This window comes from Strix aluco, unplaced genomic scaffold (assembly GCF_031877795.1).
Source record: "Strix aluco isolate bStrAlu1 unplaced genomic scaffold, bStrAlu1.hap1 HAP1_SCAFFOLD_196, whole genome shotgun sequence".
NCBI classification, from domain to species: Eukaryota; Metazoa; Chordata; class Aves; order Strigiformes; family Strigidae; genus Strix; species Strix aluco.
Window position 1 is genome coordinate 14800 of NW_027436576.1, and position 22973 is coordinate 37772.

Genomic DNA, 22973 nt, shown 5'->3' on the forward strand with positions numbered 1-22973 from the left:
AGCCGGAGGATGCCGGACGGTGGCGGCTGGAAAGAGGAGGGCGTGTGGGTGGAGGAAGGAAGCGAAGGTCAAACCTCGCGCCGAGTGGTGGAGAGAAACACTCGGGGTCCCCGGGGAGGTTCCTGCGGCGTGAGCAGCTGCAAGAGCTGGACGCAGCCCCCGCCGTTTTCCCCCCTCTGTGTGGCCGAATCCAGGCACTGGGAGGGCAGGACCCTGTCCCTTGGCAGGGCCGAGCTCTGGCTCGGCGGGAGGAGGGCCGGAGCGGTGACCAGCGGCCGCAGCTGCTCTGGCAGCCGGCCCCGATCCGGCCACCCCCGCGTCATTCCCACCCGGCACTGGCCCGGAGCTGCCGGCGCCGTTGAGGGACCAGGAGCCGGAGAAATGTGGAACCACCACAGATTTTATTTAAAAAAAAAAAAAAAAAAGTGGTTATTCGATAATAAATAACAAAAGGGTTAGAAAAGGAGATGGGCGGCAGATGGCGGGGGGGCTGGGGGTGTCTGTGCGTGCCGCCTCACTCGCCGGAGGCCTGCATCTGCTTGCAGAAGGAGTCAAACTGCTGCTGCTCCAGCTCTGTCATCACTCGGTTGAGGGCGTAGATCTGCGGGGGGGGGACAGAGAGAGGCGATGGGGGCAGGTTTAGCCCCAGCGTTGCCATCATCCTTCCCCCCCCCAACCCCCGGGGTCGCTCACCTCCGCCCTCTGCCGCTGCTTCAGCTCCTGCTGGGCTGATTTCTGCTTGGCCTTCTCCAGGCGAGCCGCCGGCTCCCGGGGCTTCGGCCTCTCCTTCCGCCCCCCCGCGCTCGGCTCCATGGCTTGGGGGGGGGGGGGGGGGGGGGGTTGGTGGTGTCACCCCAGGGCCACCCCCTCTTCTGCCAGCCCCACTGCCCCTCCTGACTGCCCCCAGCCCCACAGACAGCCCCCCATGTCTACCCCTGGGCCCACAGCTCCCTTGGGCCTGGAGCTCTAACCCTGCCCCACGGTGCCCCCCCGGATCTCATCGCCCCCTCCCACCCCGCCAACCAAAGGTCACACAGGGCCGCCTCCTGGCGTCTTGAGACCCACAGGGCGCCCCCCACACCCCCCCCAGGCATCCTGAGCCCCTCAGGCGCCCCCCCCCCACACCCCCAGGCATCCTGAGCCCCTCAGGCGCCCCCCCCCACACCCCCAGGCATCCTGAGCCCCACAGGTGCCCCCCACACACACCCCCCCCCCAGGCATCCTGAGCCCCACAAGTGCCCCCCACACCCCCCCCCCCAAGCATCCTGAGCCCCACAGGTGCCCCCCCCACACCCCCACACCCCCCCCCCCCAGGCATCCTGAGCCCCACAGGTGCCCCCCCCCCACACCCCCAGGCATCCTGAGCCCCACAGGTGCCCCCCCCCACACACCCCCCCCCAGGCATCCTGAGCCCCACAAGTGCCCCCCACACCCCCCCCCCCCAAGCATCCTGAGCCCCACAGGTGCCCCCCCACACCCCCCCCCCAGGCATCCTGAGCCCCACAGGTGCCCCCCCACACCCCCCCCCCCAAGCATCCTGAGCCCCTCAGGCGCCCCCCCACACACCCCCAGGCATCCTGAGCCCCACAGGTGCCCCCCCCCAACACACCCCAGGCATCCTGAGCCCCACAGGTGCCCCCCCCACACCCCCCCCCCCAGGCATCCTGAGCCCCACAGGTGCCCCCCACACCCCCCCTCCCAAGCATCCTGAGCCCCTCAGGCGCCCCCCCACACACCCCCAGGCATCCTGAGCCCCACAGGTGCCCCCCCCAACACCCACCCAGGCATCCTGAGCCCCACAGGTGCCCCCCCCAACACCCCCCCAGGCATCCTGAGCCCCTCAGGCGCCCCCCCACACACCCCCAGGCATCCTGAGCCCCACAGGTGCCCCCCCCAACACACCCCCAGGCATCCTGAGCCCCACAGGCTCCTCCTCGTAACACTCCCCCGTGCCCCAGCCCCTTCAGCTGCCCCACTACGCTCCTTCACCGACGCCACAACAACACGCCCAAGCCCCACACCCCCCCGCCGTCCTTTGGGTGCCGCCGCCCCTCAGTGCCCCTTCATCCTCCCCTTCCCAGCTACCAGGTCCCCTCAACGCCTTCCCACCCCCCCTTCGCGATTCCCGGTACCGGCGGGGCCGTGCCCGAGGCAAGATGGCGGCGGCGGGGCCCCGCCCGCTCGGCGCATGCGCGGACGTGCCGCCGGCGCAGTGTGCGCGCGCGCCGCCCCTCCCAGCGCGCATGCGCGGACCCCGCCGGGCGGGGGGGTGTACAGCAGCGCCCCCTGGCTGGCGGGAGGGGAACCGCGGGGAGGGCGGGACCCCCCCTACACATCAATCACAGCCCCTATAGATCACAGCCTCGTATAGCCCCCCCCATCTATAACCCTCCCCCTGGACAGCCCACCGCTCTGTATCCCATGTCCTGTATAGCACACCCCTATATATATCACAGCCCCTATACAGCCCACCCCCTACACATCATCCCCCCTATAGAGCGCAGCCCCTATACAGCCCACCCCCTACACATCATCCCCCCTATAGAGCGCAGCCCCTATACAGCCCACCCCCTACACATCATGCCCCCTATAGAGCGCAGCCCCTATACAGCCCACCCCCTACACATCATCCCCCCTATAGAGCGCAGCCCCTATACAGCCCACCCCCTACACATCATGCCCCCTATAGAGCACAGCCCCTATACAGCCCGACACACGTGCAGGGCCCTAGAGCACAGTGTCACCCCTATATACACACACCTTCCGCAGCCCAGCCCCTCCCTGGAGGCAGCATCCCCTATACGGGAACTGCTCCTATACGTAGACAACCCCTGTATGGACCGCTGCCCGTCCCCCTGCCGTACCCCGGTACGGCATGGCGCAGTATAGCGTGGCACAGCACGGTGCACGGCGCTGTACATACGGCACAGCACGGCCGTATAGGTGACGTGGCGCAGCACCTACGGCGTCGCACCGCCCGACGCACTCCATACGTCTCGCCACGCTGCACCCCGGTGCCGTACGGCCACCCCAGCATCGCCCCCCCCCGCCCCGGGGCTCTCCACCACCCAGCCCCTTCTCTCTAAATCCGTTTATTGCAGCAGCCCGGACTCCCCCCCGCACCCCCCACACCCCCCCCCCCCCGCCACCCCGCGCTGGGACCCTCCTGGCAGCACAGCACAAGGAGGGGAAAACGGCCGGATTCTGCCCAGCACCGGGGGCAGGATCAGCCCAAACCTCCACCAAACAGCGGGAAAACACCCGAGGGGGGGGCACACACACATCAACCCCCCCCGTTAGATGCGAACGGTGTTGATGCGGAGGGGTTGGACGTTCTTCCCGTTGGCGTGACTCTGCCCGGGACTAAAATAAGAGCAGAGCTTGCCGGGAAACCTCTCCCGAAAGGTGTAGAGCCAGGACATGTCGTCGGCGTTGTAGAAGATGAGAAGCCCCTTGTCGTAGTCCAGGAAGACCCCCACCTTCTCCAACTTGCTCTTGACATTGAGCCGGGTCCAGGGCTCGGTGCAGGCGCTGTACTGGTTACCGTCGTGCATGACGATACAATAAAAACCTCGGCTGGGTTGAATTTGGATGCTGCCTTTACGGGTGACGGCTTCGTGGGCCAAACCGATCATCCACTGGGTCTTCTCGGAGACCACCACCTCCCAGTAGTGGACCCCGCCGCCGAACGCCTCCGAACCCAAGACCGAGACCTCCACGTCGAAGCGTTTGGGGGAGTCCTGCAGCGGCTGGGGGTGTAGGTTGCCGTAAGCCACGATGGTGCAGTCGTCGGAGAGGATGAGGCGGTGGTGAGCCGTGCCGGGGTCCAGCGTCAGGGCTGCCGGCACTGCGGCACATGGGGACAAGGAGAGGGGGGACAAGTGTCAACGCAGCCCCCAGACCCAGCGTGGGGGGGCTCTGCCCCGCCGGTTTGCAAACCACGGTGGTGTGGAGGTCACCAGTGCGTCCCCATCCCTCACCGGTGCGCCCCCACCCCTCACTGGTGATGTCCCCATCCCTGTCCCTCACTGGTGATGTCCCTGTCCCTCACCCGGAACTCCCCGTCAGCCCATCCCCGCGCCCCTCACCGGGATGGATATCCTGGAAAAGGGATTTCCAGATGGTGTACTGCAGCGGCCCCATGTATTTCGAGGTGGGAAAGTCCTCGTAGGTCAGGTTGGTCTCGTGGATCTTCCCCTTCAGCCTGCGAAGGGGAGATGATGAAGAGGAGGGGATGACGTGGAAGACCCCAGTGTCACCCTGGTGTCACCCACCTCTCGGAAAGGGACGCGACGCCGGCTAAAAAGACGTGTTTGTCGGCTTCGGCCAAGCGCTCCTGGAGGATCTGGCTGCCCTCCTGCACCTTGCGGAGCTGCTGGCTGTAGCGTTGGATCTTCTGCTCGATGTCGGTCAGCGTCCGCGCCGTGTCCGCCTCCAGCTCCTCCAGCATCGCCTTCTGCCGCTCCCGCAGCAGCCGGTGCAACCGCTCGAAAGCCTCCCCGATAGTCACCCGCAGGCTCTTGGCTGAAGACTTTTGGGGTGCAGGTGGGTGTCAGGATGCCCCAAAACCTGCCCTGACCCCTCCATGAATCCATAATTCCCAAAATAAACCCCTACAGCCCCGTTAACCCAAATGATTCCGGATGCTCCAAGCATCCAAGGATGGATATTTGACCCCACGTCTCTATAGGAAACCTAGAAAACCCCTATCGCTGGTGGGGATGGAGAGAAAATTGAACCTCGCTGAAAGCTGAACACCTGAGCAAGGAGAAGGAGATAAATATAAAATTAAAAAATTAATGAAAAAGATAAAGAAAAGCAGCCCTGAAGAAAATAAAAGGGATGAGCAGCCTGATGGGCGGCTTCGTCAACCTGCTGGTGTGTTTTGGGGTACCAGGCAAGGAAAAAATGGGGCAGATCCATGAAACTGTGGGGTTTGGGGTCTTTGCGGGTCCCCAAATCAGGTCGGTGGGGCTCGGGGCTGGGGTGCTATCAGGGGGCACAGCCACGTCCCCTCTCGTACCTTGGTCTCGGCCAGCTGCCGTTTGAGGAGATGCAGGGCTTCGGTGTGGCCGCGCTCACTCTCCTGCAGCCCCTGGAGCTGCTCCTTCAGCTCCCGCTGAAAAAAAAACCCACCATAAAATAGGGGATTTTGGGGGAAAAAAGGGATCCTGGCAGGCAGCTTTCCTGCCAAAACTCAGCTGATGGGGTATGGGGGTCGTGGGGAAGGGGGTGGCAGGGGCATGGTCGGTCCTTGCTGGCATGGGGGTCCCATCCAGGGCAGAGCAGGGGGGCAGGTAATGGCTTGGGGGGGGCAGCTCAGCGGATGCATGGCTGGCTGGTTTGGGGGTCCCCAAGGACCCCCAGTGTGGATGGAGAAAGGGGGGATCCCGTGGGGGCAGCCACAGAAGGGCCTGTGGGTTGATGGACGGACAGAGGGATGGGAGGAAACCACAGGACTGACTGAAGGGGTGCAGGGACAGATGGACAAGAGCCAACACACAGAATCACAGGATCATCTGGGTTGGAAAAGCCTTGAAGCTCCTCCAGTCCAACCATGAACCTCACCCTGACAGTTCCCAACTCCACCAGATCCCTCAGCGCTGGGTCAACCCGACTCTTCAACCCCTCCAGGGATGGGGACTCCCTCCCTGCGGTGGGTGAGGCAAGGTGGGGACGGACAGACGGAGCTCAGAGGAGCAGCTCAGGGCAGGGGCTGCTGGAGGGATGACGCTCCGTGGTCAGGGAGGAATGGAAAGAGGGATGGACGGACCCACCTGCAGCTCCTCGAACGCATCGTCCACGTTGGTGACCTGGTGCTGCTCGTGCACGGCGGGCTCGTCGCAGAAGAAGCAGACGACGGCGCGGTCGGTGAGGCAGAAGAGCTTGACCTTCTCGTGGTCCTTGCAGGGGAAGGGGCTGCGTTGGGCACCCAGGATGGCGTCCAAGGGGAAGGCGCTGTAACGCTCCACGATGTTGGCCAGCTTGAGGCTGGGGGCCAGGGTGGGTTCGGCGAAGGTTCGGCGACACTCGGGGCAGTCGCGGGTGCCCTGGGGCTCCTGGCGCACCCAGTGCTCGGTGATGCACCGGCGGCAGAAGTAGTGCTCGCAGCCGAAGCTCACCGGGTCCTGGTAGATGCTCAGGCAGATGGAGCAGAGCAGCTCGTCCTTCAGGCTGCAAGCCATGGCTCGGGGCTGGGGGAGAGGCTGGGGGGGGGCAGACGGTAAAGGGGGGGGTCTGGGGAATGGGGGGCCTGGGTGTGAGGCTGCTAATGAGGGGGCTGGGGGAGTATGGGGGGAACTGGGGGTCAGGTGGGGCAGTGGAGAGGTTGCAATGGGTGGGGGGGGATTGGGGGTGAAGGTGATATGGGGGAGCCCGGGGGGGCTACAATAGGGCTGCAATGTCGGGGGGCACTAGGGGTGAATCTGGTGTGGGGGACCCGCGGGGGGCTGCGATGGGGGGGACTGGGGGTGAAGATGATACGAGGGAGCCCGGGGGTGAGGCTGCGACGGGGGTGCCCGGGGGAGCGGCGGCGGTGGGGCTGCAAGGGGGGGCCGGGGTGAGGCTGAACGAGGGGGGGACCGGCAGTGAGGCTGCAACGGGGGGACCCGGGTTCGAGACTGCCCCTCCTGCTCCCGTCAGGAGCGGGGTTCGAGACCGCCCCCCAGCTCCGCGCCCCGCCAAGCTCCGGGTTCGAGACCGGCTCCCGCCAAAGCCCCGGTTCGAGGCCTCCCCCAACTGCCGGGCGCCCGCTGCCCTCACCCAGCCGGTGCCGGTGCCGCTACCCGGTTCCCAGTGCCGGTGCCCGGGGAGGGGAGGAGCGATCCCGCCGCCGCCGCCGCCTCACAGCGCGCCCCGCCGCGACGGGCGGGGGGTGAACGAGGAGGAGGAGGAGGAGGAGGAGGAGGCGGGGCCTGGCGGCACTTCCTGCCCCCCCCCCCCCCCCCCCCGCAGCCCCGGTGGTGCCGCCCCCGCCCCATTGTCCCCCGCGCGGCGCGGCCCCGCCGGCGCGTACCACCGCCCGCCCGCGGGGGGGGCGCTTAAAGGGGCCGCGCTGCCGTTTGCGGCTGGGGCGCTTAAAGGGGCCGCGGCGGAGGGGCGATCCCCGGAGCTCCGGCCGGCGGCTCCAGCTCCACCCTCGGCCCCGCGACACCTCCACCCCGTGTCCCGGCCCCTCCAGTCATCCGTCTGTCTGTCTGTCTGTCCAGCCGGCCGCCACCCGTTTGCCCACCCAGCCCTCTGTCCGTTCTTCTGTCCCTCCACCCGTCCACCCATGTCCCACCCCGTCCCTTAACCCTTCCATCCATCCACTTGTCCTTCCGTCCTTCTGCCCCTCCATCTGTCCATCCTCTGCCCCTCCATCCATCCTGTTGTCCCTCCGTCCCTCTGTCTGTCCATCCCTCCATCCCTTTGTCCCTCCATCCCTCTGTCCCTCCGTCCATCCCCAGCTTTCTGGCCCCACCAGCACTGCCCCATCCCAACAGGGACAAGGGACAGGGGACACCACAGGTGACACTGACACAGGTATTGCTGAGAAAACACCATTTTCCACCAAATTTTACCAATTTGGCCAAAAATCACGTTGAGAGGAGCTGTGGGTGACAGGCTTCCGCTGTCCCCTCCCATGTCACCGTGATACTCGGCTGCGGCGACCTGTGGGACCTACGGGGACCGGTGGCCTTTGCCAGCCCTGGCTGCCCCACGGCAACACCAGTTGCCCCACGGCGAGGCTTCCCCTCGCCCCAAAAGACCCTGGGGGACCCTGGGGACCCGTTTGCTCCCCGCCGAGGACCAAGCAAGGCAGAGGAGGTGTCCCCCCAAAACCCCGGGGCAGGAGGGGGATGGCGGGCAGGGGACGAGGGGGCCTGGGGCCAGGAAGGTGGAGTCGGGGACACACACACACACACACACACACACACACACACACGCAATTCCCGGGGGGGGTTCAGCCGCATATTTTGGAGGCAGCGTGAACGCCTGGCCGTGAGCCAAAGGGAACAAACTCCTCGGCTTTCACCGCCGAATCGCCCCGCTCTGGCTGCTGGCACCCCCCTTTTCTCCACATCCCCCCCAGATCCCTTCCCCTCCTTTTGGGGAATAACCACCCGCTTTGTTCCTCTTCCCGACAGGCCCAAAGAGCTTGGGAAAAGCCAAAAAAACAAAACAAAAATATATATAAAAACCCCGCATGGGTTTGGATTTTTTTCTGCTTGTTTTTCTGCATTAGGAATTCAGGTCTTGTCTCCCCTCGGGGACCCACCGGGGACCGAGGAACGGCTGAAATTATATCATCAAAGCCACGCCGGCGAGCAGGGATGGGCCAGCTCTGCCGGAGAAAAAAAAGAAAAAAACACCCTTTTTTCACCCCAAATCCAGCCACGCTCAGATTCAGGGCTGGGGGGGGTCCCATCACTGGTCGTTAACGGGTTATTATTTAATTTGTATCCCAAGCGTGTGGCCAAAATACCTGGGAAATCGGGGTGCTGGAGAGCATCGTCCTGCCGGACCACGTGGCGGTCAGCCGGGATTGCCGACGCTCATCCCGGCGGCTCGTTAGGCAACGAGGGGAAACCACGGGGCAGCTGTGTTTGGGCAAACAGGGAAATTAATCCTGTTTAATTAGTAAATTGGCTTCGTTACCTCTTGGTAACCCCGGTGCGAGCCGGGGGGGGCTCCGCTGTGCCTTGATTACTGGTTTTTTTTTGGGGTACACAGCTCCTTCTCGGCTCTGGCGTGTCAGAGGATGCCAGGACGGGGCGAGGGTCTGGACGATCCAGCAAAGCGCTGTGATGCGCCCGCCGGGCAGGGAAAACCCGGCTCCTTCCCACGTGTGCCGCGTGTGCTGGCTCTGCCCGCGGGATGCTGGCGGGAAGGGAGGCCCCTGAGCCGCGGTGCTGGAATTTTCCCCCCCCTCCACCACCGTTGCTGGATGAAACGGTGCTGCCGGCGGGATGGGCACGCCAGGACGTGCCCGCTTGGCTCTCGGCATGCGTGCCTCCATCCCAGCACCAGTTTTTCTCCTCGACGGAGCCGAGGCAGAGCGCCGGGAGCATCCCTCGCCATTTGAGACCTCCTGTTACTGGAGCCCATCGTCTTGCTGGGTTTTAAGCCCGTCCTGGCTAGGCTCGGTTTAAGGAGTCCCCTCCTAAGTGCGTCGCGGGGAGGGGTTTTAGCCAAAGCCACCGCACACCTCCACGGAGAGCAGAGGACGCACAAAGCCGCCCCACGCTGGCGCTTTTCATCTCCTAAGTGCTTTGCAAACATTAACTAATTAATCCTAATTAACTCATTACTTAATTAGAACCAAACGGCCCTCCCATTTACAGGGAGAAGGGTAATTCATGCACCCTCATTCCACCCCCCCGCCCTCAAACACCCCAAAACCTCCACCAGCTTCACGCCAGCATCAGTGAGGACCTTGGCGCCCGGCCCTCCCGATCGTCACGAATCCGGGATGAAAAACCCACTTTATGGATTCGCTGAGAAACCAGGAATGAGGATTTTCACCCATCCGGCCCAAGCAGCAGTGGGAACGCCGGCATCACCAGTGCCCAGTGTGGCCACCCGTCATGGGGGAACCTCCTCTGGGGCAGGCGGTGGGTGCTTTCACCAGCTTTTTGTGGAAAAAGAGGGATTTCTTGGGAAGGAAACAAGGAGTCGGTAGGGATGGAGGCGCTTTGGAGAGGCATTTCCCAAGGGATTTCCTTCCCGGTGTCCTGCAGTCGGGGACAAAGACTTTGGGGACACCAAAAAAGCTGGCCGGGAGCCCCACATCGCCCCTTGGGGACCGTGTTTTCCCACCGGGCCATCTCAGGTTGCCCTCCAAACAACATCTCCCTTTCTCCACCGAGGCGACCAGAGGGGTTTTACAAAGGGGTTTTACTGTGCCGGACGGATCCGGCTTCACGGCGATGCCGAGATGGGAAGGAGCCGCTGTTCCGGGGGGGGCGCGCAGGTGTAGCGGCCCCGCAGCTTTGCCGAAACCCCCGCGGCGGTGATTTGCGGCGGTGATTTACCTCCGCTCCTGCCTTCCCCTCCTTTTAATCGCGGTTGGATCTATCCCGGGGGCAAAACCAGCCTTGGAACCCTATATTTTTGGAAGGCGAGCGCTTATTTCCTCCATTTTGCAACCCGGGTTGGAGACGGGCACAGCTTTATTATTATTATTTTATTTTTTTTTTTATCCCTGCATACCAACGACCTCCCCAGGAAAGGGGCCCCTTTCCCACACCCAAGATTAAATCCACCCAACGTAGGGTCGGAAAAAAAGCCCGGAGCGTTTCTTATCTCAGCCAGCCTCAACAAGGACGGTCCCAGGAGATGTTCTCAAACCCGTGATAGACTCCCCAAGCTCAGGGGTGACCCACACCATGTCCATCTCCCGCAGATTTGATGCTGGCCAATCCCCCCCAAAAGTCAGGAAACACCGAAAATGGTGCAGAGGTTTAAAACCACCAGTTTCATAATCACAGCAAAAAAAAAAATCCCAGCAGCCAAAAGCCCCGGCGCTGCGGCAGAAGTGAAAGCGCCCGTGAAAATAAACCCAATGAGGGGGAACTTGGCGGCATCGGGGACAGACGCTGGTGGCTTAAGGGACATCGGGAAGCTCCAGGATATTCCAGTCTCTCCTGGTGTCCCATTCTGGGGTGACACCAGCGTTGAGCGGCAACTGCGAGGTGTCAATATCTGAAAATCAGATAAAAGGGGAGTTTTCGAGCTGCTGGCTCAGGTTCTCGGTTGAGTCATGGATAATTAATGGATCTGGGGACCTTCCAAGATGGGGAAATGTTGGGCGATGGGGGGATCCCAGGCCAGCTGGCTGGTGGCGGTGCTAAAGAAGCAGTGGGGACGTGGGTAGGGGACACGGCCAAACCCAAGAGGTCACCGGGGGGGTGACAGCATCTCTGCCCCCACACCATTGCCTTGGCCAGGACCTTCCCCAGGGTCTTCATGTCCCTCCACTCGCCCAGGGCAGTTGCAGATGGATGCCCACACCTCGGTGGAGACCTCTTGGAAACTCATCCCATCCCATCCTACCTCATCCCATCCTACCTCATCCCATCCCATCCCATCCCATCCCATCCCATCCCATCCCATCCCATCCCATCCCACCCCATCCCATCCTACCTCATCCCATCCCATCCCACCCCATCCCACCTCATCCCACCTCATCCCATGCCATGCCATGCCATGCCATGCCATGCCATGCCATGCCATGCCATGCCATCCCATCCCATCCTACCTCATCCCATCCCACCTCATCCCATCCTACCTCATCCCATCCCATCCCATCCCATCCCATCCCATCCCTGGTCCTTCCCCACTCCCCACCTCTCTCTCAGAGGTATCCTTTGGGTTCGTTAATTATGGGTCCGCCCTTTCAGGGCTCTCCTGTCCTCTCCATCACCCTCAGTGATGGGCCATTTTGGGAAAGCCTGAAAAAAATCCCATTTGCTTTTTTTTTAAATTATCTTTAAACTGGAAACTCAGAAGCGCCGTCATCCCCTGGACCCTGGGGAAGAAGGAGGGGAACTGGGGGGGCTTTTTCTCCCTTTTCCCTCCCCCACGGCCTGTATCTGCTGATTTGGGGTTGAAAGTCTGAGATGGGGGACATACAGATAAAATGATGGAAAACCAGAGAAATAAATTTAAATTTTTTTAAAAAAGGGATGTTCCCCAAAAGGTACATGGGGAAGAGAAAGCAAATGGGGAGGCCCCAGGGGCTGCCAAAGCTTGGGGAGACCCTGGAGGGCTGCAGAGACCCACAGAGGGGATGGGGAGACCTCGAGATGGGGGGCCAGACCCTGAGAGGGGATGGGGAGCCCCAAGGAAAATGGGGGGGACCTTCAGGGGGCTGAAGAGGTACCTGGAGGACTTGGGGGGGGGAGCAGAGTCCCTGAGGGGGCTGTGGAGACACACAAAGGGGCTGGGTGGGGGGTGACACTGAGGCAGAGAGAGGGGCTGAGGGGACCTCGGGGCTGAGGAGATTTGGGGGGGCTGAAGGGATCCAGGGAGCTGAGGGGAACTGGGGGGGGGCTGAGGAGGTCTGGGAGGGACCTGAGAAAAACTGGGGGGGGCTGAAAAGAACCGAGAATGCTGAGGAGCTTTGAGGGGGCTGAGAGGAATTGGGGGGCTGAGGGGACTGGGGGGGCTGAGGAGATTTGGGGGGGGGGCTAGAGAGAACGGGGGGCTGAGGAGACTGAGGGAGCTGAGGGGATCCAGGGGGGCTGAGGGGACCTGGGGAGCTGAGGAGATTTGGAGGGGCTGAGATTTGGGGGTTACTGAGGAGATTTGGGGGATACTGAGGAGATTGGGGGGGGCTGAGGAGATTGGGGGGGTACTGAGGAGATTTGGGGGGGTATGAGGAGATTTGGGGGGTACTGAGGAGATTTGGGGGGTACTGAGGAGATTGGGGGGGGGCTGAGGAGATTGGGGGGGTACTGAGGAGATTTGGGGGGGCTGAGAGATTTGGGGGGTACTGAGGAGATTGGGGGGGGCTGAGAGATTTGGGGGGGTATGAGGAGATTTGGGGGATACTGAGGAGATTGGGGGGGGCTGAGGAGATTTGGGGGGGTATGAGGAGATTTGGGGGGTACTGAGGAGATTTGGGGGGGCTGAGAGATTTGGGAGGTGCTGAGGAGATTTGGGGGGGTATGAGGAGATTTGGGGGGTACTGAGTAGATTTGGAGGGGCTGAGATATTTGGGAGGTGCTGAGGGGATTTGGGGGGGTACTGAGGAGATTTGGGGGGTACTGAGGAGATTTGGAGGGTATGAGGAGATTTGGGGGTACTGAGGAGATTTGGAGGGGCTGAGAGATTCGGGAGGTGCTGAGGAGATTTGGGGGGTACTGGGGAGATTTGGAGGGGCTGAGAGATTTGGGGGTACTGAGGAGATTTGGGGGGTATGAGGAGATTTGGGGGGTACTGGGGAGATTTGGAGGGGTATGACGAGATTTGGGGGGTGCTGAGGAGATTTGGGGGGCCTGAGGAGATTTGGGGGGCCTGAGAGGATTTGGGAGGGCTGAAGGGAACTGGGGGGGCTGAGGAGAACCGGGGTTCGTGAGGGCTGAGGAGACTGGGGGGGGGCCTGAGGAGACTGAGGGAGCTGAGGGGACCCGGCGCGGGTGGCGGGGGGGGAGCTGCGGGGCCCCTGAATCCCCGGTGCCCCGTAGGCCCCCGCGACTCTCCCCGTCCCCCCCCCCCCGCACCCCAACCACCCTCCACCGGGTACCGAGGGGGGCGAAGGCGGCGCCGGCGGCCGGGCCCGGCGCGTCCCGGGGCTGGGCGGGCGGGGGCGGGGGCGGGCGCGGGGGCGGGCGGGCGGCGCGGGGCGCCCATCTTCCTCCGTGCGGCGGAGCCGGCGGGACGCGGCGGGGGCAGCATGGCTGTTGGTATAGGAAGTGTCTTTTTTTTTTTCTCCCCCCCCCCCTTTTTTTTTTTCCTCTTCCCTTCCTTCCCCCCCCCTTCCCCCCCCCACATCCATCCCTCCAAAACACCTCCAAACCCCCCCTAACCCCCGCCCCCCCCCCCCCCCCACCTCACCCCGGGTATGAGCGGGGAGGGGGGGGCGGCCCCACACCCCCCCCCGCGCTGCGTTTTGGGGTTTTAAAATTTAAATTATTTTTTATTCTATTTTTTTTACATTTTTTTTCCTCACTCCCCCCCCCTTCCCCTCCTCGCAGATCTGCAGAATATGGCGTCCCCGTCCTAGCGTTTTAAAAATAAGCCGGGGCTGCCATTTTTGTTTTCCTTTTGTCTGCGAATTTTAATAAAACCGTCTGAGAATGTGGGAGAGGCGGCGGATGAAGGGGGGGGGGGAAGCTCCCGGCCGGGCCAAACCCCCCCCCCTAAACCCCCCCTTCCATCCCCATCCCCCGGCCTTTTTGTCTGGAAAAAAAAAAAAAAAAAAAAAAGGCCAACCCCCCCCCCCCATCTCCCCTCCCAGGTCGAGGATTTCAACTTCACTTAACGCCAAACTTCGCCTTTTTCCACCTCTTTTTAAAATTATTATTTTATTTTTACCACCACTCCCCCCCCCTTCGCCGAGGAGGAAGAAGAAGGAAAAGGGGGAGGAAAAAAAAAAAAAGGGGGGGGGGAAAAAGGGGGGGAACATCCAGGAAAATACCCATTTTTCAGGATTTTCTCTTTTTCTCTCCCTCTGGATGGTCTAATGGAAAAGTTAATTGCAGCTGAACGTACCTATTTTTGTGGATGTTGCATGTTGGGGGGGGGGTGTTTGCTTTTTTATTTATTCATGGCTTTTTTTCTTACACGGGGGGTGGCGGAAGAAGCGCGGGGGGGTGGTTATTATTATTATTATCATTTTTATTCCTTCCCCCCCCCCTTTGTTTTTTTTTTTTTTTTTCTTCCTTTCCTCTCTTTCCGCATTAACCGGTTTTGTCTAGAAAGTGGTCTCGCTGGCTGGAAGGTCTAACGGGGGAATATTTTTGCATCGCGCTTTGGCAGGAATGCGGCAGCCTTAGCGAGGGACCCAAATTTCCGTGGCGGTGCTTAGAGAGGTCTGTCTGTCTGCCTGGACGTATATTTAGCCATATACTATTTATACATCCATAATCTCCCGGCCACGTCGGGGGGCCCGGGGGGAGCTTAGAGCCGGCGTGGCCACGGCGAAACCGGACGAAGATGCGTTTCAACCCAGGAATGATTAATTTGCTGATTTTATTTCTTTTTCTCCAGCAAATACCCTGCAAGGTCGGAGGATGCTCGTTGTTTCTTTTTTTTTTTTTTTTCCCCCCACCCCCCCGGCCCCACGGTCCTTCGGACATCAGCCGGGTTTTTTATCCAGGGAGGATGGAGCGGGCGATAGCGGCTTTGAGCCTGAGGCCTTTGAGATTATAAAGTGATATTTTAGCAGAGAGGTAAAAAAGTTTTCGGTCCCTCCCGGCGTGCAATTTGCTGAGAGGCGGAGGGTCCGGGGCGAGGGGATGGATTTCAACCCCGATTTTCCAGCCAGCTCCCCATCCCTCGGCTTCACAGCTTGGGGGTGAGCTGGGCTTAAAAAAACCCAAAAAACACATTGCTTTTTTTTTTTTTTTTTTCTTTCTTTTTTATTTTTTCTATTTTCAGGAAAAACCCCACGTTCCCACGGGTCGGGTAGGTCGGAGCCGCTTCGCTTTTGTTCCTCCGCTGTGGGATCTCGCGCGCCGGGGGCTGGCGGTGGGTTCGGGGTGTGTGAAGTTGTCCTCCTTGTCCCCCCGTAGAAAAACGCCCCGCGTGCAGCACCCGGTCTCAGCTAGAGCTGGAGATGGACGCGGATAAGGGGAAACAACGCCAGTACTCGCAGAGGTGGGCATGCCGGCTTTATTGAGGGCACTGGACTCAAAAAAAATCCTCTATCTATCTATTTACGGCGTAAAATAACGTGTATGAGCTTAATGATGTGTCTGAATGCAATTACAGATACGCATATAAAAAGAATATATATACGTGCGCGTAATAATATAGCTATTATCGTGTGCACTTATATATATATTTATATATAAACGGGGGCAGATTTTGGCCCTCCCTGGGGGATTTTGGGGGGTGCGGGGGGGCTACCTGCCCACCCCCTCTGCGGGGAGGGGACCAGATCGGTGCGGAGGGGACCCCGCTCACGGCGTAAGTGTGACCGCTTGTATTTTCAATGTTAAGATACGTGTATTTATATGCGTAAAATCATGGAGTTTTCTCCCTCAAACCCCCCACCCCCCCCCTATTTTTTTTTTCCTTAAAAAAAACGTGGATTTTCGGTCGGTGGGTGCGATGTCACGACAAGTGCATGTTGGATTCGGTGCGCGCACGCTGGCTCCTCGGGGCGAACCCTGCTAAGCCACCCGTGCCTCGGTTTCCCCACCCGCCGGCGCGTGGCGGCACCCATGGGTGCTCTCCAGACCCCCCCCCCCAGCCCTTGCTGCCGTGGGGGGGCCGGTTGCCCCCCGAGCTGGCTGGTTTGTGGGCACCGGCTTGCCTTGCGGGGTGCCCGGCTGGTCTCTTTTAGGCGGGTGGTGTGTTTGGGGGTCTGGGGGAGCAGGTAACCCCCCCCCACCAGCGCTGGGGAACGGTGTGTTTTGGGGGGGGACGCAGGCACCGTGGTTGGCGTGGGTGTCACCCCACGGGCGCCGGGTTTCCCCGCGGGCTGTTCCCGTGTCCCCTTTGGTGGGTCCCATCGGTGACGGGACGGACAGACGGTGTTTCGGCCCTGAGGATTTGGGGTTGCGCCACCCGGGCCCCCATCTTTTGGGAGCGTTGCCTCCCTGGTTCCCCCCTCCTTCATCCCCGGGGTGGGGGGGGGACCCCGGGGTGGTCCCCAGCGTGGCTTTGGCCTCCCCTTTTGCTTCACGCCAGCGCTTGGCTCCTCATCCCTGCACCCACACACCCCCTTTCCCACGCAGGGACCCCCATACCAGGATGGGGTTTACGTTGGGGCTCATTTTGGGTTGGTTTTGCTGCAAATCCGAAGGAGAAACACCAGTTAACGGCCCTTCGGGGGCGGAAACGTGGGGTTTAATTGGTTCCATCTTGGGTGAATTCTTCTGGCGCGCGGTCTGCCCCCCCCCCCCCTCCCCGAGCGATGGGGATTTCGGTCTCGCCCGTCGTTTCTGCTTCCCCGGCCTTGCCTGCCTTCTGCCACCTCTGCTTTGGGGTAAATCCCTCCCGGATGAGGACAGTCCGGGTGGGGAGGGATGAACGTTCCCTGAGGACGGAAGCAGGATGGTGCCGGATGCTGCTTCCCATCCCGGCGCCTCTGGGATGGGGTTTTTGCGGAGGGACGCTCGCTTTCCCTCGAAAATCCTCCTGCTCCAGGCAAGCCGCGCTTGCACGTGGGGGGAGGCTTGTCCTTACGGGGGGACAGGGGCCGTGGCCTTGTGGTTTTTGGGGGAAACTGAGGCACGGCACGGGGCAGAGCCGGGTTCTGCCGTTGCCCGGCCACGGGAGGTGGCAGGGACACGGCCACGCCAGCGTCGCTGTCCCCCGTCTGTCCCCTGGCGGCGAGGGCATGCTGGGGTTTGGCGGGGGGACACACACGCAGGGGACCTCTCCACCCCGCTTGGCTCTCGCTCGCCGCGCTGTCTCGGGCCCGCCGTCGGCTTTCCTGCGCTCGCCGCTTGGCATGGGAGGGGGGGGACACCTCTGCCCCGATGCTCTCGCCGGGACCCTCGGGGACAGGACGCTGCGGTTGGGGACACCGAGGGCTCGGCTTCTCCCTGGGGCGAGGGCACGTTTAGGCACTCCGACCGCCGCTCCGGTCACCCCAAATCCCTCCCCTCGCCTCCCGCTCCCCCCGTTTGCCGGCTGTACCGGGTCGGTGATCTCTCGCCGTCCTCAGGGTTGCCGGTACCCGGGAGCTGCCCCCTTTCTCTCGGCGGTGCCGTGAAAAGAAATCTCTTGTTTCTTTTTATTTCAGCGAAGGCGAGACAGAGAGGGCTGCCAAGGTAGAGGCGTTCCCTAGAGAACTGTAGCTTGACTTAGCGGCAGTTGGGTAGGAAGTTGGAAGGCTCTAGTGAGCTCGTGCCCACCCGTGCCATCATCTACCTCCCATCAATCTGGAGCCTCATCGACACGTCTCCCCAGGCAGCTGCGGCCACCTGGCTTCTGAGGCCAGCCTGTGAGTACCAAAACACCGGCGTCCGACCGTATCTCGTCACCGCCGACCCCTCGCTGCCGCCGCCGCACCCCTTTCCCCCTCGCCATCCCCCCCTCGCCCCGGCTTGCCGGCTTCTCACGCTCTCTTCCTTCCCCGGGGGTGCGGAGGCGATGATTTTTTTAATGTCTTTTTAGGGTCGCCCGAGATGCTGCCGCTTCCCCGCTTTGCCCGGTTGAACGGCGATGCCGGGTGCCGCCGCCGTTCTGCGGGAATTTGGGGTTCAGCCCCCGTTTTTGGGGGCTCCGTGCATCTTCCTGCTTGCTCTTCCGACATCCCTCTCCTCCGGCCGTGCCCGCTTCGGTGGCCACGATGCTTTTTGCGCCCACCCATGTCCCCCGGGACAACCTTCGGTGTCCCCTTGGCAAGACTTGGCCCGATCCGGTGCCCACGGCGGATGCCGGGGGCTCTCCCACCCCGTGGTTGGGACCCCAGGACCCGGTGCCACAGGAAAACCGTTACCCCGGGAGGGGGGGGGGGGGTGTGTTCCCCCTGCCTGACCAAAAATTGGGGGGCATGGAGAACCCTAACGTGGCCCTGTTGCCTGCCGTGCCCCGCAGAGCCGGGTCCCGCAGAGCCGGGGGAGACGCGCTGCAGCATTCCCCACCCTTCATAATTTCCATTTTAATGGATTTTCTTCTTTTTTTTTTTTTTCTTTGCTGCATGTCAGCTTCCATTTTTCATAGTTAGCTGAGAAAAAGGGAGTTTTTATATATATATATATTTCTTTTTTTTCCATCTGCTTTATATCCCCTCCCGCTCCCTCCCCCAGCCATCCCAGCCCTGGGAGAGGGGGAAGCCGCTCCCTCCGCTCCCGATGAAATACCGCACGATTTATAACATGAAATCGGGACAGGAACAGGATTTTTTTTTTTTTGGCACGCCGATCATTTCTTTCCTCTTTATTCGGGGCAGGTTCGTCAAGCTCTGAGCGTGGTGGTTTGCAAATAATTTATAATTAATAAGACCTCAAGTGGAGGCGGGGAGGGGGGGGGGTGGGATACACACAATAGTTGTGCTTTCCTCCCCAAAATGCGCTTCGTGCCTTTGCCAACCCCCCCTCCAGCTTTGCACGAGGGGTCCTGGGATGGTTTGTAGTGGTTCGTGCTGCGTCCTGGTGATGGTTTGGGAGCCGCGCTGGTGGTTTCGATCCTTCTTGTGCCACCGACGGCTCCGGCAGAGCCTGGCACGCTGTTGGGACAGGGAGAAGGACGGACGGACAGACAGACGGGAAGGACGGAGGTTGCAGGGCACCTGCTGTGACGGGGGAGCAGCTCCAAAAAACCCTTTTCTAATCATAGCTCTGGTTTCCTGTTTTCCCACGCCGCGGGGCTGCCGCTGGCCGAGCCGGGCCGTGGGGTTCGTGCCGGGGTGCTTGGCCGCGTCGGGTGGGACCCGGAGCCCTCTTGCCTGCGCTCCTCTGCCTGCTCGCTGCCTGCTTTCCTGCCTGCCTCCATCACGAGGGCCTTCCCCTGCCACCACCTCCCGGTGCACCGGCCCCTTGTGCCATCATCCCTCCGTCCCAGAGTCCCCATCCCCTGCTCATCATCCCGAGCGATCTTATATATATACACGTAGCCAGTGGGTAAACTCACAACGTGGGTGGCGTGTGGGTACATATATAATGGATATAAAATAGCCGGTGGCGGGCGTGTACGTGTATGGGAAAGCACATTTAATAGCCCCAGCAATTTCCCTTTCTGGGTGCACGGGCGTGGCGCGGAGCGGGGCTCCCAGCTCTGCCTTCCTCCTCCTGCGCCGCCCAGAGCGGGGTAAATAAGGGCGGATGGAGAGAAAACGGCGGGGAAGAGTAGTCGTGTCTGGGGATATTGCGAGGATCCGGGTTCGCTTTCACTTGAAAAAGCTGAAATTTGGTGCATGGGCAGCTGGGGGGTGAGACGGAGCGGTTTGAGGCAGGGAAGGGGAGTTTCTGGAGCTGGGTGGGATGTTGGGTGTCTCCTGGCCTGGCCGCAGCCTTGGGATCCGTCGTCTGAAATGGCTCCTGGTCCTTGGTGCTGCCTACAGCCCCCGGTGCGTCGGCCCCAAACTCGCCTTGTCGTGCGCTGTGCTGCTCCGTATCGCGAGGGGTGGGCGGGCCCCTCCTCCCTGCCTCAGTTTCCCCCAAAATTAGCCTGGGGGGGGTCCAGCCTGTGGCTCTTCCGCAGGCTGGTGTGGCCGTATGGGTGCAAACACCCGGCAGGACCAACACCCCCTTTTTCTGGGTGCTGCCCACCCCCCTACAAAGACCCCAGGGAGGTCAGGGTCCTGATTTAAGCCGAGGGACAAGTGAGTGCGATGAGGAGGAGGAGGAGGAAGGCTCATCGCCCCATCCCACCCCCAGGGTGCTTGTTTTGTGGGAGCAGGGGTGCTCCCGGACGCCTCCGGCGTTGTTTGGAGGGGGCTGCCCGTCCGGCAAACGCGGGACTGTGTCCGAATCCCCGCAGCCACCCCCCCCAGGCTCTCCGTGCCTCAGTTTCCCCGCCCGCCGGGGCTCAGCCGTAGGCACCCCGCCCCCAAATCCCCCCCCCCTACCCCCCAAAGGCTTTCGGGGACGCGCTTTGCCGGCGGCGCTGGTCTAGTTTCTCCCGGGATCCCGGCCGTGGCCTGGTTTATATTACAGCCAGAGCTCCTCAGGGACCTCTCCTATACGTTCCACCAGGGTCCCTTATAGACTTTACCCTCAAACACCCCCGTAACGAGGTTTGCCAGCGCCGCGGTGCCTGTTTACGCCAGGCCGTTACACCCGTTTCTCGCCGTCCCCCTCTCAGATGTTTTCGATTACCCGAAGATGGATTTAGAATTAATTTTCCCAATGTGTTTAAGTGTCTCTATAAATCTCCCGGCCTCGCTGCAGCCAGGTTTTTCCTGCCGAGCTGCCCACGGACGTCGCGGGTTGCTTCGCTTGGGATTGGGGGTGGCTTTTTTTTTTGGGGGGGGGGGGGTGGGACTCAGCCAGGGTTGGCTTTGGGTTCAACGTGCCGCCGTCGTGCTCGCCCTCTCCCCTGGCAGCATCCCGTCTGCCTCCGTAACCCCTCCTGGAGATACCGGAGGAGCAGTGCAGACACCTCTGGGGCTTGGGAGATTTGGGTTTTTTTTGCCCCAAATTCCCACCCCCTTCCCTTGCCACGCCGCATCTTCGTGTGCTCGCTGGTGTTTTGGGCTCCTCGAGGTGCTCGGTGTCACCCCCCCATCCTGCAGGACTTTCCAGCTGGGAAGATGCTTGGGAGGTTCCCCAGCCCTGCCTGCTCCCTGCCTGCTCCCTGCCCTCTTTTAGTGCCTGGTGGTTGCTTTTGGGGGACGGGGGGGGGTTTGGTGTCGGTGGGGTTCGAGCCCCCGAGGGGGGGTGGGAGGGGGGGGTCCGTGCAGCAGCCGATGCCCCCCCTGACCGTCCCCCCCCACCCGTTTCTCCCCGCAGGATGGCGGAGCCTCGCTTCAACAACCCCTACTTCTGGCCGCCCCCCCCCACCATGCCCAGCCAGGTAGGACCCCCCTGCCCCGGGATTTTGGGGAGGAGGGAGGACAGACGGACGTGGGGGGATGCCCGGGGAGGGCTGGGGGTGCAGGTTCCTCCGCCCCTGACCCACCTTTCTGCCTCCTTCTCCCCCTCCCCTCCACCAGCTGGACAACCTGGTCCTGATCAACAAAATCAAGGAGCAGTTGATGGCGGAGAAGATCCGACCCCCGCACTTGCCCCCCACCTCCGTGGCCTCCCAGCAGCCCCTCCTGGTGCCCCCCTCGCCCGCCGAAAGCAGCCAATCCATCATGTCCCTCCCCAAACTGCAGCAGGTCCCGGGGCTCCACCCTCAAGCCGTCCCCCAGCCCGACGTGGCCCTTCACGCCCGACCGGCCACCAGCACCGTCACAGGTACCACCACGGGCGGCTCCCGGCAGCGCCGGGGATGTTTTGGGGAGGGTTCCTTATAATTTAGGACCCTGCTGTGCGAGAAAATGGGAGGGGGGACCCCTTCCAAATTAACGCGGCCTTCTCGCTGCCTGCCAGGGTTGGGGCTGGCTTCCCGCGCGCCGGCGGTCAGCACCTCTGAATCCAGCACGGGGACGGGGACCACCACCCCATCGACCCCCACCTCCACCAGCCAGAGCCGCCTCATCGCCTCCTCGCCCACCCTAATCTCAGGAATCACCAGCCCCCCCCCTCCTCGACTCCATAAAGACAATCCAGGGCCACGGTTTGCTGGGGGCACCCAAGGCGGAACGGGGCCGGAAGAAGATCAAAGCGGAAAATCCTTCGGACCGCCGGTCTTGGTGGTGCCCTACCCCATCCTGGCCTCGGGGGAGACCGCCAAAGAGGGCAAGACGTACAGGTAGGCACCCCCCCACCTGCTCGGGGAGGGTCGGGGGACGGCGGGGTGCCCCCCCCTGCCCCAGCCCGGTCCCTGCGGGGTTCTCCGCCCCCCCTCTCCAGGTGTAAGGTCTGCCCCTTGACGTTCTTCACCAAGTCGGAGATGCAGATCCACTCCAAGTCGCACACAGAGGCCAAGCCCCACAAGTGCCCCCATTGCTCCAAATCCTTCGCCAACGCCTCTTACCTGGCCCAGCACCTGCGCATCCACCTGGGCGTCAAACCCTACCACTGCTCCTACTGCGAGAAGTCCTTCCGCCAGCTCTCCCACCTCCAGCAGCACACCAGGTGTGGGCACAACCGGCCCCGGGGGGCTGCGGGAGGGCCCTGGGGGGCTGGGGAGGGGCCCTTCAGCCCCCTCTTCCCTTAGGGGGTGGTGGGCGTCCACCCAGCGTCTCCCGTGCCGTGGTTGCTGTCCCCGCCGCCTTCGTCATCGCCACCGCGCTCGTCCTTCCTCGCCACCCCCGTCATCCCTGACAGCTTTATGGTCCCCACCGTGTTTGTTGTCCCCACCATGGTCATCTGTCCCCACCACGCCAGTGTGTGCCCGCTGCCTTCACCATCCCCACCGCCTTCATCATCCTCACTGCCTTCACCATCCCCACCGCCTTCATCATCCCCACCACGCCAGTCTGTCCCTGCCGCCTTCATTGTCCCCACCACCTTCATCATCCCCACCACGCCAATCTGTCCCACCACACCAGTCTGTCCCCGTTGCCTTCATCATCCTCACTGCCTTCGTTGTCCATGTCACGCTGATCATCCCTACCACACCAATCTGTCCCCGCTGCCTTCATCATCCTCACTGCCTTCATCATTCCCACCACACCAGTCTGTCCCCACCACCTTCATGGTTCCCACCACCTTCATGGTCCCCACCATGCCAATCTGGTCCCACTGCCTTCACCATCCCCACTGCCTTCACCATCCCACCGCCTTCACCATCCCCACCACACCAGTCTGTCCCTGCCA

At 62.0% G+C, this 22973-nt stretch overlaps 3 protein-coding genes and 1 long non-coding RNA gene across 4 annotated transcripts; 1 reads left to right on the forward strand and 3 right to left on the reverse strand.

Moving 5' to 3' along the window:
- Positions 1–382: 382 nt before the first annotated feature.
- On the reverse strand, positions 383–2243 carry SVBP (small vasohibin binding protein). Its single transcript, XM_074813979.1, has 3 exons — positions 2133–2243; positions 694–815; positions 383–601 (listed from the first exon to the last, which is right to left on the reverse strand). The coding sequence occupies exons 1-3, from the start codon at positions 2188–2190 to the stop codon at positions 515–517; spliced, it is 267 nt and encodes an 88-aa protein (XP_074670080.1). The 5' UTR covers positions 2191–2243; the 3' UTR covers positions 383–514.
- Positions 2244–3156: 913 nt separating this feature from the next.
- Positions 3157–6874, reverse strand: ERMAP (erythroblast membrane associated protein (Scianna blood group)). Its single transcript, XM_074813969.1, has 6 exons — positions 6763–6874; positions 5778–6206; positions 5024–5119; positions 4275–4531; positions 4089–4204; positions 3157–3847 (listed from the first exon to the last, which is right to left on the reverse strand). Exons 2-6 carry the CDS (start codon positions 6183–6185, stop codon positions 3297–3299), a joined length of 1428 nt encoding a protein of 475 aa, XP_074670070.1. The 5' UTR covers positions 6186–6206; positions 6763–6874; the 3' UTR covers positions 3157–3296.
- Positions 6875–10138: 3264 nt separating this feature from the next.
- On the reverse strand, positions 10139–13279 carry LOC141919001 (uncharacterized). Its single transcript, XR_012621863.1, has 3 exons — positions 13232–13279; positions 11332–11435; positions 10139–10686 (listed from the first exon to the last, which is right to left on the reverse strand). It is a non-coding gene; the product is annotated as an uncharacterized LOC141919001 (long non-coding RNA).
- A 49-nt stretch (positions 13280–13328) lies between these two features.
- Positions 13329–22371, forward strand: LOC141918995 (zinc finger protein 362-like). Its single transcript, XM_074813972.1, is given in 8 exon segments — positions 13329–13391; positions 15222–15306; positions 21057–21120; positions 21260–21506; positions 21642–21787; positions 21789–21885; positions 21888–21963; positions 22065–22371. Coding segments are annotated over 8 exon segments (1032 nt in total). The 5' UTR covers positions 13329–13381.
- Positions 22372–22973: the final 602 nt, after the last annotated feature.

Excerpts from the sequence above, each read along its gene's own strand:
- SVBP (XM_074813979.1), bottom strand. The coding sequence starts at position 2,190 with ATGCGCCGAGCGGGCGGGGCCCCGCCGCCGCCATCTTGCCTCGGGCAC. Across the intron at positions 816-2,132 it reads CCTCGGGCACGGCCCCGCCG|CCATGGAGCCGAGCGCGGGG; the intron begins GTACCGGGAATC and ends CCCCCCCCCAAG. Across the intron at positions 602-693 it reads AGCAGCGGCAGAGGGCGGAG|ATCTACGCCCTCAACCGAGT; the intron begins GTGAGCGACCCC and ends CCCCCCCCGCAG.
- ERMAP (XM_074813969.1), bottom strand. The coding sequence starts at position 6,185 with ATGGCTTGCAGCCTGAAGGACGAGCTGCTCTGCTCCATCTGCCTGAGC. Across the intron at positions 4,532-5,023 it reads GGCAGCTGGCCGAGACCAAG|TCTTCAGCCAAGAGCCTGCG; the intron begins GTACGAGAGGGG and ends GCACCCCAAAAG. Across the intron at positions 3,848-4,088 it reads TTTCCAGGATATCCATCCCG|TGCCGGCAGCCCTGACGCTG; the intron begins GTGAGGGGCGCG and ends CATGTGCCGCAG.